Source organism: Mus caroli, chromosome 3 (assembly GCF_900094665.2).
Source record: "Mus caroli chromosome 3, CAROLI_EIJ_v1.1, whole genome shotgun sequence".
NCBI lineage: Eukaryota > Metazoa > Chordata > Mammalia > Rodentia > Muridae > Mus > Mus caroli.
In genome coordinates, this window is record NC_034572.1 from 138,773,584 (window position 1) to 138,785,623 (window position 12,040).

Sequence of the window (12,040 nt, forward strand, 5' to 3'; positions counted from 1 at the left end):
TTACTTGCCAGCACATCTGTTGGAATCTACTTCTACAGAAGACCAGCTGAAACAACTGGCCTCATGGGCCTGAGCAACTAACTACTAGATCCTTGGACTTCCCATTCACAGCTGCCCAGTGTTGGGGAGTTGGGGTACAGACTCTAAGTCATCATAAAAAATTCCCTCAATATAGAAGGACATTCCATATTCTGTGACTCTAAAGACCCCTGACTAATACAGTTGGTATGAACATAAATAGCACAGCCATTATAGGGCTCAGTATAGAGGTTCCTTAGAAAACTAAAATTAAAGGTACCATCTTCTCCAGCAGTTGTAATCTTCCTAGGCTACAGGAACCTAAATCATCATACTACTCAGTAATCTGATTGTTTCTACCGGTTGTGGTGGCACAGGCAGAGGTAGGCAAATCTCTGAGTTCAAGGCCAGCCTGGTCAACAGAGTGAGTTCCATGTCGGCTAGAGCTACACAGAGAAACCCTGTCTCAAAAAAACTAATAATAATAATAATAATAATAATAATAATAATAATTAGAGTATTATTATTAAAAACTGGCCATGGTGGCACATGCCTTTAATCCTTGCACATCTCTGTGAGAACAAGGCCAGCCTGGTCTACATAGCTGATGAGGACACTCATCAGGACAGCCACAGCTATGTAAAGAGACTCTGTCTCAAAGAAAGAAAGGAAAGAAGGGAGGGAGGGAGGGAAGGAGGGAAAGAGGGAAAGAGGGACAGAGGAAGGAAGGAAAAAGAAACCTGCCCATTCATGCTGATTAAGCACTATTCACAACAGCCAAGATATGGTATCAGCCCAGGAGTCTATCAATAGATTAACAAGTGAAGAAAGCATGGTATATATAGACAGTATTGTTCAGCTATTAATTAGAACACAAATGTTATTGGTAGAAGTATGAATGACACCTCTGTAAATAACCTCAATACAGTCACCAGCTCACCAAGTTGGACTTGGGTGGAATCCTTGGGTCTGTTGTCAGTTCCTTCCTGGGGCGAATAGGCATTTGTTCACTATTTCCCAGAAATAATGTCACACAACAGCAGGTTCCAGTTCTTTATGGTCATTGGTCAGGGTGTCAGTTTACTGAAGCTGCTATGACATGATAATACAAACTGGATGACTTAAGCAAAAGACATTTTTTCAAGAAGCTATAGAAAAAGTCAAAGGTCAGGGATTCTGCCTTTTTAGGCTTCCCTGGTTGGCAAACCGATGACTTCTCACATTTCAGTACCCTTCTCTACGTGCATCCATCCCACTTATATGCAAATTCCCTCTTATTAAACACACCAGTCAGAGCCAGGCGTGGTGGCTTTAATCCTCGGGAGGCAGAGGCAGGTGGATTTCTGAGTTCGAGGCCAGCCTGGTCTACAAAGTGAGTTCCAGGATAGCCAGGGCTATAGAGAGAAACCCTGTCTCGACCAAAAAGAAAGAAAGAAAGAAAGAAAGAAAGAAAGAAAGAAAGAAAGAAAGAAAGAAAGAAAGAAAGGAAGAAAAAACAGTCAGATTGGGCTAGGGCCCGGTCTAATGGTCTTATTTGAAGTGTTATGCCCTTAAAAGCCTTATCTTCAAATATAGTCAAAATTGTGAGGCATTGGGGATTAAGTGCTTCACGATACGGATATTAGGGGCTACAATTACCCTGTGACAGCCAGAGTGTCAGTTGCCCGCTGTAGATCTTTTTGTAGTTGGTTCCCATGCATATAGTTTCATGTAATCTTTGTGGGAGCAGATGAGAGTGTACCTCCTCCCCTTCCTCTTTTTCCTTCTATTTGTTTTGTTTTTGAAACAGCCCTGACCCTAGGAACTTACTATGTAGACCAGACTAGCCTTGAAGGTTACAGAGATCCTCCTGCCTCTGGCTTCTAAATGCTAGGATTAAAGGCGTTTTTTTGAATGCCCTGGTCCCTAGTGTACAGTGAAGAAATCTTAGACCAACGGTTCTCAACCTGTGGGTCGCGACCTCTTTGATAAACCTCTGCCCCCCCCAGAAGTATTTACAGTACGATTCAGAACAGTAGCGAAATTACAGTTATGAAGTAGACACAAAAATAACTTTATGGTTGGAGGTCACCACAACATGAGGAACATAAAGATCCACACCACTGGGAAGGTTACGAACGACCGCTTTAGACAGTCTAAACTTTGGAGGAACATGGGAGTCTGTGTCTATTGCCATGCATTATTAGATTTAATCCTTAATACTGATTAAAGTGGGTCACTTATTTGAGACTATAATTCCAGTTCCCAGGACAGCAGTTTCAACGCCTGAGAAAGGATGTGGCAAGATCCCCGCCCCTGGGTGGGAGTCCTGGTGGGCGTGGTCTCACCTGGCTTTAAGGAGTGGGGCCGGAGAGCCGCCGAGCCGTAAAGAACGCTACGTGTCGTGAAGAGTCGTGGCCGGAACAGCTGCTTTACGACTAGCTCGGCTTCCCGCAGGCGTGCAGAGCTTGCCGCGGCTGCTTTGCTGCACGTGTGGCGCTGTCGGCGGTTCGTTTGGTAGTCTCTCTTATTGGCGTGGTGGTGCCACCGTGAAGAACGGAGTGGCAGCTTCGGCCTAGGCTCGTGAGCTCATGGAATCTGCAGCTGAGAAGGAAGGGACTCCAGGAGGAGGTCCCCAGAGGGTAGCGGAGGGGGCGCGGCCGAGGCCTGCGGCTGGTTGGGAGGGAGCCAGGGACTTAGATGGGAGCCCCGAAGCTGGCAATGGAGAGGAGAGGAACGGACTGACAGGAACTAAGTCCACAGAGGATGCGGAGGAGATAAAGATGGACTTAGCTGTGGTGAAGCAGGAAGTAGTAGACTGGTCGGATTTAGACGGTGGTGTTGCGGACAGCCAGTGGGTGAAGCAGGAGGTGGAGGGCGGGCCGGAGGTGAAGGATGAGAAAGGCGTGTTGGAGGTGAAGCAGGAGGCGGATAGTAGCCTGGTGGTGAAAGAAGAGGAGGTGGATGAGCCAGAAGTGAAGGAAGAGAAGGTGAAGGAGGAGGTGACGGACTGGGAAGAAGTGAAGGAGGAGGACTTGACCATAAAACAGGAGTTGTTTGTTGGTCAGAACGTAAAGGAAGAGCAGGTGATGGATGCAGCGCCTATAAAAGAAGAGGGTTCCCTCAAGAGCGAAGCGATGGAAGACGCGAAGGTGAAGGAAGAGCCCCAGATGAACCCCCGAGTGGGCAGCAAAAGGAAATTGGCTATGTCAAGGTAGGGCGGGGAGAAAACCTAGATGGGAAATAGACTACTGGGTGGATGAGTCCGTAACAGCAGAAAGTGAGGTAAGTTAAACCAGGCGTGACGTGGGGCCCTGAAGTCTGAGTGATGAAGTTCAGGTTGGGTGTGACGCTTTCGAGGACACAGTGTGAAGTGACAGTGTCCGGAAGGGTATGGCCAGGTTAGGGAGTAAAAATTCTGGGCATCAGAGGGCCTTTGTGGAGCCAGAGCTTCTTAAATAAGAAGCGCTTGCGCAGTCTTCCTTTTAGAGAGAATAGGATTAGAGGGGCCATCTAATATAAACCAAAAACCAGCAAGTGGGTAGACTAATAGACACACGTCAACTTACTCTTGAATTTATTCCTGACTCGTATGAATGTTTGTTTCTTGGATGTAGTCTCTTTAATGTGCTCATGTGACAGTACAGAAGATCAGATTGTGGTCAAATTCAGTCTCAAACTCCTTGAGCTGATAGAGCTGACTGGTACGAGGTACACTTTGGTTCTCAGTATCACCAGACCCTAGAAGACCGAGGACAGATGAGTCATACCATTATTTGGGTGTTCATTCTGAATTCGCTGTGGAACTGGGGGAAGGGCACACATTGCTGCCAGTCTGGTTTCAGCCTTCCTTGTTTCTCCGGTGTATATGTTTTTAAAATACTCATATGTAGCTCATGGATTATACTTCTAGACACACACAAAATCTCCATGAATTACAATTTCAAAAATCGCCAGGCGTGGTGGCGCACACCTTTAAATACCAGCACTCGGGAGGCAGACGCAGGAGGATTTCTGAGTTTGAGGCCAGCCTGGTCTACAAAAATCAGCAATTCATATTATTCTCTTAAGTCCTGTAGGAAAAAAATGGGCCAGTGACTTCTTTCATACAGTTTTCTTGAATTGCACGTCATCGTAAATGTCATTTTCATGACTTTTCATGATTTCCAATGGCAGCTATCATATACTTTATCAGAGTTGCTTTGACTACCTGCCTGTAAACTGTGAAATGCCCTTGAGTCCAAATTCTAAGACTGGAAGGACATACATAGAGTTGATTTTGAGTATTAAGTCTCAGGTGCACTCTTACAGGTGTGAGACTTGTGGGACAGAAGAAGCGAAGTACAGATGTCCACGCTGCATGCGCTATTCCTGCAGGTAGATACATAGCTTCCTACCTCACTCCCTGCCTGTGTGCACTCTGACTTCAGGTACAGAGCTGCCTCCTGTTTGTTTCTTCAGTTTGCCCTGTGTAAAGAAACACAAAGCTGACCTGACGTGCAATGGAGTCCGGGATAAGACCGCTTATGTGTCACTGCAGCAGTTTACTGAGATGAATCTCCTGAGTGGTAAGTCACTTTGTGCACCACCCAGGGATGCCTTCTGGCCACTGGCACCGTGTCACTCGTTAACTTGTCCATTCTGAAATTACAAGACTATAGATTTTTGGAAGACGTGGCAAGAACGGCAGACAAGGTTTCAAGAGATGCTTTCTTGAAAAGACCAAAGCGCAAAAAATATGTAAGTATTTCTTCTAATCTTTTCCAGTTCAGATCTCTTCCACCCAGTTTATTCATTTCTCAGTTGTATTAAGTGACCACTGCGCTGTGGGGCTATTCTGGTTATTTGAGACGGATCTGAGTACTTACCCTTAGGCATTTGTACTGTAGAGGGGAGGTAGTTGAGTGGGGAGTTGGGAAGTAGAGAGCAGCAGATGGAATTTCTTACGGATGTAAGTGCGTGAGGACGTTAAGATGGTTCGAGAGAGTCGAGAGAACAGGGGGCTTGAGGGGCATAGACTACGCAGAGTGTGATCGTCAGCACGGTGGTAGAGATGAGCTTTCCTGAGCCAGGACAGATAGGCAGTGGACCTAATGGTATGAAGCGGACAGTTGGAGACATTTAGAGGGAAATCTGGGTGGAAACATAGGCAGAAGCCGCACAGACTCTGCACTCAGGAGGAATGTATAGCAAGACTGACTCAGAAATGCAAAGAGGCAGGCTGGGAACAGGGAATTAGCAGGGGCAGGGAGTAAGGAGGGATGAGGGAAACCTGTAAGAGTTTCCAAGCATTCATTCTAAGTAAACATGAGACTTAGGGAGGCGGGGCGTAATGGTGCCTTTAATCTAGCACTTGAGATGGAGGCAGGTGAGTCTCTGAGTTCCAGGCCAGGCAAGGCTACATTTGACCCGTTCTCAGAAAAGAAAAACAAAATGTCTAGAGCCTGGAGAGGCGGCCCAGCAGTTGAGAGCACTCGGTCTTACAGGGAAACATGGGCTACACAGAGATGTACAACCCCTGAGACTCTAGTTCTAGATGCTCCAAAACTCTCTTCTGGCCTCCAACAGAACCAGGCACACACAGGATGCACATACATGTGGGCAGACGCATAAAGTAAAAATACATTTTAATAAAAGGCTGGCTTTCACTTGGTGTTGGGGAGCAACAGTGGGGGGATGGAAGCATGAAGAACAGCTGAAGAGGGTGTAGGTCATGGCAGCAGTGCTGGTGGCTTGGGTATGCTGTTAGAAATCATTGGAAAGTGGTTCACAATTTTGACAAAGTAGTTAAACACAAGAAAGAAATTGATGAATGAAAAATTCAGTAATAGTGTGACTGAATCAAAGACCATTTTAGTAGAGAAGTTAGGATTTTCAGTAACTTTGACACAGCTGTGTTCTTGGTACAGAGATGCTGTTACACACGCAGAAAGTTACCAGGTAGCAGTTCTTACTGCTCCTCAGGTTATATTAAACATCCCTAAATTCTATTATATTGTAAAATACAGTGTACATTAAAACACTCATAAAATGGAACTATAGCGTAATGCTATAACTTTCACTGGGCCTGGGAGGGGACCACTCTGGCTTCCCTGGAGATCCTTGCTACCCTCTGGTGTGCTGACCTGGTGACCTTTCCAAAGGGTTGTCTTACATCCATACCATTGCTTATCCTTGTGTTTATAAACTTTGAATTTTCAGTAATTAACAAAAACCAAAAAAAGCTGTTTTTGAAACATTATTATTGGGAATCTTTTTGGTTTTGAATTATGGTTTGTCTGTGCACTTGTTTTTCTAGGATTTATACCTAAACATGAAGTTGTTTTGTTGTGATAAGACCATGTCATTAGTGTGACTAGATGTTAGTAGAACTTACTTAGTTAGTTTTCATTCTGACCAATTATGTCTAAATGTGGTCCAGCTAAGATTGCTCTCGGATTGATTGTAGACATTCAATTTCCTCTTTGTGAGTCAGTGCTTAAGCATTTTCTTTTTGTTGGTCAGCTTTGTTACCTCTGTGACTCAGTGTGGGCAGGCACATGCCATGGCACATGTATGTGGAGGGCAGAGGACAACCTTTGCTGCTTCCTTCTTTTGCCTTGTTAGAGACAGGATCTCTTCTCCTGTCTCTAGCTCCCATCCCTCCATAGGCGACTGGGAGAGCAGACTCTGCTAACACACGAAGCTTTCTGTGTGTTTTGTGATTTCCAACTCAGTTCTTCCTGCCTGTGCATCAGACTTACCCGCTGAGGCGTTGTCAGCCCTGGCAAGCTGTCTTTGTCTTTACTAGTTTATAAGAACTCTTTGTATTTTTTAGATACTGGTCAATACTTGATAGAATGTTATAAGACTATTTATTTCATCTGCTTTATCTTTTCATTCTTTTGGTGAACAAACTATTTTAGTGTAAGATTTCTTTTGCTTGTCTCTTTTATAGTTAGTAGTTTGTATGTTTATAAGGAAATTCTTTGCTATATGTGGTCAGCAGCACTGCCGTTTGGCTGTCCCTTTGAACCTAACATTTTCTTTGTTGAAGTTACAGAGATAATTGTTTTCTGGAAGCTTTATGGGATTACATTTCACAGTTTTGCCTTTTCTTGGGATTAATTGTCAGTGTCATTGAAACTGAAACTGTCATTCGATTTTCCACATAGATACTCCACTTCCTAGCACCATTTCCTGGAAAGGTCATCTGCTGCTTTCTCTCAAAGTCACCTTTATCATAAGCCAGGCAGCCATAGAACAAACGCTTCGGTCAGGTTGTAGCCTGTCTGCGCCATCTTATTAGTCTACTTATCAGTCTTGTATCTGCTGCATGCTGACTTATTGTAGTGTGCTTCACTCAGCATGCGGCGTGTTTGCTTGGAAGAGACAGAGAGTCCTTGTAGGTATCAGCCAGCCATAGATCAGATGTGTTTGGGGTAAAAATTAAATCCATAGTGAGCAGCCACAAACCTTTTTTTTACCATTATTATTCCCTGCATTACCTCTTGACTACTGTCTACAGAACGTTGGGCATAAAGATTATGTCACTGAGACAGAATGTGTGAATGTCGTATGCAAATGTCACACCATTTATACATGGACTTGAGTTTCTGCAAAGCCTGGTGTGCATCAGTGCTTCCAGGGGACAAGAGGAGGCTCTCAAAGGCAGGGTTGTTGAGTGTGTTATTTATTATTTCGCTTTCCTTGCTTACAGTATTCCTAGTGGGTAAAAGCAAAATTCCTTTCTGACCCCTATGGCTTGGTTAATTTCTTCTTCATTACTTGAAAGCTAAATTACTAAGTGCATCAGGAGTTAGTTCTTTTTTGACTTTATGAGGTCACCTTTTCTTCTAAGCCAGTGGTTCTTGACCTGTGGGTCACTACCCCTTTAAGACCATTGGAAAAAGCAGATATTTACATTACAGTTTATAGCAGTAGGAAAATTACAGTTATGAAGTAGCAACAAAAATAATTTTATGGTAGAGTATCGCCGTAACGTGGGGAGCTGTGTTAAAGGGTTAGGGTTAGGAAGGCTGAGAAGCACTGCTCTCAGCTTCTGTCTGCTTTGCCCAGTAGTAGTTAACGCTGCAGGGCTTTGCGCCGTGCTTGTGGTGGTTCTAGCTCTACTGCTCATGTTTCGATAAATCTCTGTGTCACAGTCGTGTTCTCTCTTGAGCAAGTGTGGTAATTTGGGAGCTTTTGCCAGCTCATAAATGGCTTTAAGGCAATTTTTAAATATTCTTATCCTTATATATGTATTTCTCCCATTGCTTGGCTATGTTTTCGTGGAAAAATTCATCTTTATAACTACTGCTGTTACTAAAACCAAAGTCTGATGACTTACGAAATTACATCCCATTATTTTTGTAATTTTCTTACTTAGCTGTGATTGCTAACCCTTCTCCGTGGACTTATGACTTGACTTTCCAACTTGGCATTACAACTCTTAGATTCCTATCTGCTTAACTAGAAAACTTGATCCCCCCCCCCCATATCCTCTGGGTGATCTTGTCTCTTTAACCCAGTAGAAAGCTTGGTTGAGCTACTTTGAGATTGTCCAGTTACCTCCTTGAGCTTAATAACTAACTCAGATGGAGTAACATATATTAGAAACAGGTGTCACTATATCCCATTTTGTACCTTCTTTTATACTATTATCTGAATATGAATTGTAAAGCATTCTGAAATTAACTTTTATTTGGTTTTGTTGTTAGCTGTTCTTTATGAAGAATCGTGCCCGAAAGCAAGGTATTTACTTGAGGCTTCTACCCAATGGATTTAGCAAGAGAAAAGAGAATTCAACAGTTTTTGACCATAGGTAGGTGTCTCACTTTTACTGTATGTATAGCTGTCATAATTTGATAAGGGACAACCTATAAGGTTTGGTTTGCTTTAGAACATTGTAAACAAAAGTCAGATCTGAAAACTGTTCCTGGATGACAACAGAAACTGATAATTGCATGTCCTGTGACTGGTGTGAATGTCCAAGGACGTGTATGTTGTCCTTGGAGAAGCTTCTCAAATGTTAATGTACATAACAAACCAATAAATATCCTTGTGATTTAATCTCAGTTAGTTGGAATGTGATAACATGTATTTCTGACAGTGCCTCAACATTATTTGTGGCTGGGCTGGAATTTGATAGTGTGCATTTCTAATGGTGCCCAGTAGCATTCATGGCTGAGAATCCTACTTGGAGGAATCCTACTTTTTGAGTGTCGTGAAGTTTTCTCTGAGACCTAGAACATCATGGAAGTATTTGGGGAGCTTAACTTCAGATCTTGGAAGGGTGGTAAAAGCTAGTTTCCTTCGACTAAATCGTTCCTCCTCCTCACTCAGCACTTTGTACCTTGGTGCAAGGTTAACACCCCTATATACTCACTGCCTCTGGCTTTGTAGGCAGGTCTCACTGTACTGCCCAGACTGGTCTCAGAGTTCTGACTCGGGCACTTCCCACCTCAGACCTCCGTAGGCCTCACTGCAGTATCTGTGACCTCTTATGGACTTTGGTCAGTTGTTCTAGAGGGACCTTGTTCTCCATCTCTTTCCTCCCCTTCTCCTGACTCCTCTTCTGCAGTGTTCCCTGAGCAGAGGGATTTGATGCACTTATCTTGCTTAGAGAGGTTCCAAGCATGCATGCTCAGGCTTTCTCTCAGGCACTCACGTACCCACCCTCCCTTCCTCCCTTCCTCCCTCCCTCCCTCCCTTCCTCCTTCCCTCCCTCCCTTCTTCCCTTCCTTCCCTCTCTGCGTTTTGTCTGGCTGTGAATCTCTGTATCTGATCCCATCTGCTGCAGAAAGAAGCCTCTCTGACTATAGCTGATTAAGACACCAGTCATTCAGTACTCAGTACTCAGCCTGTGTGATTAGTTCTACTCTCAACCTGTATTCTTGTATGGCCTAAGGACCAGTTCCCCAGAAGGGCCCAGGCTTCACCTTCCTCTGCCCCACCCAGTTCTAGACAACCCCTAAGCCCTGTACTTATTATTGTTCTTGTACCTCCTACTTAGAACTGAGTCCTAAACTTCTTAATCCATCTTTTGGACTTGGGGTTTGGTTTGGTTTGGTTTTTTGCTTTATACAGATGTATGTATCATCTTTATAGAATTTATAGATCATAGAGACATGCCCATTGTCAAAATGTGAATTAGTATTTAAGTGTTCCGGTTCTGTTTTAGAAGTTAGCCACTAGGTGTCCCTCTTGTAAAGACTTAACAAATATTTTACAAATTTAAAAACATTTTATTCTTTAGATACAATTATAGCTTTCTTGTTATATCGTGTAACATGTCCATCTACTTGTTGGTTAACATAATTGCAATGATTTCCTTAAATAGTTGTGGCAATGCATTTCTTTAAACACGGGATTGTTTTTAACATGGTATCTATATAAGTGTAGGTTTGTACATTCCTATAGCTTTGCTTTAGAAAGGAGCAAGGATAAGTGAAACGGTGAGTCTTGCAGTTGTGGAGAACAGGTGGACTTTACAGTAAGATTCAGAGGGCAATATAGTAGGCACGTGGTACAGACTCAAAGTTGTGCTGAAATGTTGAACTCTACTATTCCTTTTCCATATGGCTTTTAGATGTTACAGAGGAATTTCAGAGTGACTGCAGGGCCTTCCAAAATCAGTGGGAAGAAGTAGAAGCCTGATTGTTCCCCTGCCCAGCCTCTCCTGACTATGTCCATGACAGCAGGCAAGGGAGCTCTGTGACACTGCTTCCTAGGGCATACACTCCCGCAGAGTTGCTCAAAGGCTGTCTGTGAAAAACCTAACACTGGTCATGTTCAGTCGTCATGCTTTTACCATGATGGCCACCTACTCAGAATATTACAGCTTCTTGCCCACTGTGGTCAGTGCCTCGGGTGGCTACATTGGCCGTTGGCAGGATTGCTGGTAGTTTAAATCTGTAATCTCATCACCTAACCTGTGTCTGAAAGTCTGAAATGTTTTGTTCTTCCGTGGCTAGAAGTTAACATCTGCTTTTTTTTTTTCCAACTTTTTATTCGGTATTTTCTTCATTTATATTTCAAATGCTATCCCGAAAGTCCCCTATACCCTGCCCACCCCCTGCTCCCCTACCCACCTACTCCCACTTCTTGGCCTTGGTGTTCCCCTGTACTGAGGCATATAAAGTTTGTAAGACCAAGGGGCCTCTCTTCCCAGTGATGCCGACTAGGCCATCTTCTGCTACATATGCAGCTAGAGACACGAACTCCGGGGGGTACTGGTTAGTTCATATTGTTGTTCCTCCTACAGGGTTGCAGACCTCTTTAGCTCCTTGGGTACTTTCTCTAGCTCCTTCATTGGGGGCCCTGTGTTCCATCCAATTGCTGACTGTGAGCATCCACTTATGTGTTTGCTAGGCCCCGGCATAGTCTCACAAGAGACAGCTATATCTGGGTCCTTTCAGCAAAATCTTGCTAGTGTATGCAATGATGTCAGCNTTTGGAAGCTGATTATGGGNTGGATNCCTGGNTATGGCAGTCTCTAGATGGTCCATCCTTTCNTCNCAGCTCCAAACTTTGTCTCTGTAACTCCTTCCATGGGTGTTTTGTTCCCAATTCTAAGAAGGGGCAAAGTGTCCTCACTTTGGTCTTCGTTCTTCTTGAGTTTCATGTGTTTTGCAAATTGTATCTTGGGTATTCTAGGTTTCTGGGCTAATATCCACTTATCAGTGAGTGCATATCATGTGAGTTCTTTTGTGATTGGGTTACCTCACTCAGGATGATGCCCTCCAGATCCATCCATTTGCCTAGGAATTTCATAAATTCATTGTTTTTAATAGCTGAGTAGTACTGCATTGTGTAAATGAACCACATTTTCTGTATCCATTCCTCTGTTGAGGGGCATCTGGGTTCTTTCCAGCTTTCAATCACCTTTTTAAGCAGAGCAGAGACTATGTCAGGTATTTCTCATGAGTAATGGGAGATGCCTTGTGTGATTGCTAGTTAAAGAAGATTGCTACATAGGTCATACATACTCTTTGCTTGTTTCATGCTCACCATGGTAAGGCCTGATGTTGAGGGAGGGGAGTTTTCTTGGCGGGCCACTTCT

The 12,040-nt window shown here is 43.8% G+C and overlaps 1 protein-coding gene across 2 annotated transcripts in view; it reads left to right on the top strand.

Annotated features, from left to right (window-relative positions):
• The first annotated feature begins 2,396 nt into the window (after positions 1-2,396).
• The window catches only part of Znhit6 (zinc finger HIT-type containing 6), a 32,771-nt gene continuing 23,127 nt past the window's right edge, over positions 2,397-12,040 (top strand). Inside the window, exons 1-6 of one of the 2 annotated variants that reach the window (XM_021158145.2) lie at positions 2,403-2,639; positions 3,066-3,211; positions 4,309-4,374; positions 4,459-4,565; positions 4,652-4,737; positions 8,697-8,800. In XM_021158145.2, coding sequence (XP_021013804.1) covers positions 2,589-2,639; positions 3,066-3,211; positions 4,309-4,374; positions 4,459-4,565; positions 4,652-4,737; positions 8,697-8,800 — 560 coding nt within the window. In that variant the 5' untranslated portion in view covers positions 2,403-2,588. Of the gene's footprint in view, positions 3,212-4,308; positions 4,375-4,458; positions 4,566-4,651; positions 4,738-8,696; positions 8,801-12,040 lie in introns of both variants that reach the window. The other variant, XM_021158144.2, reaches the window with a different exon arrangement.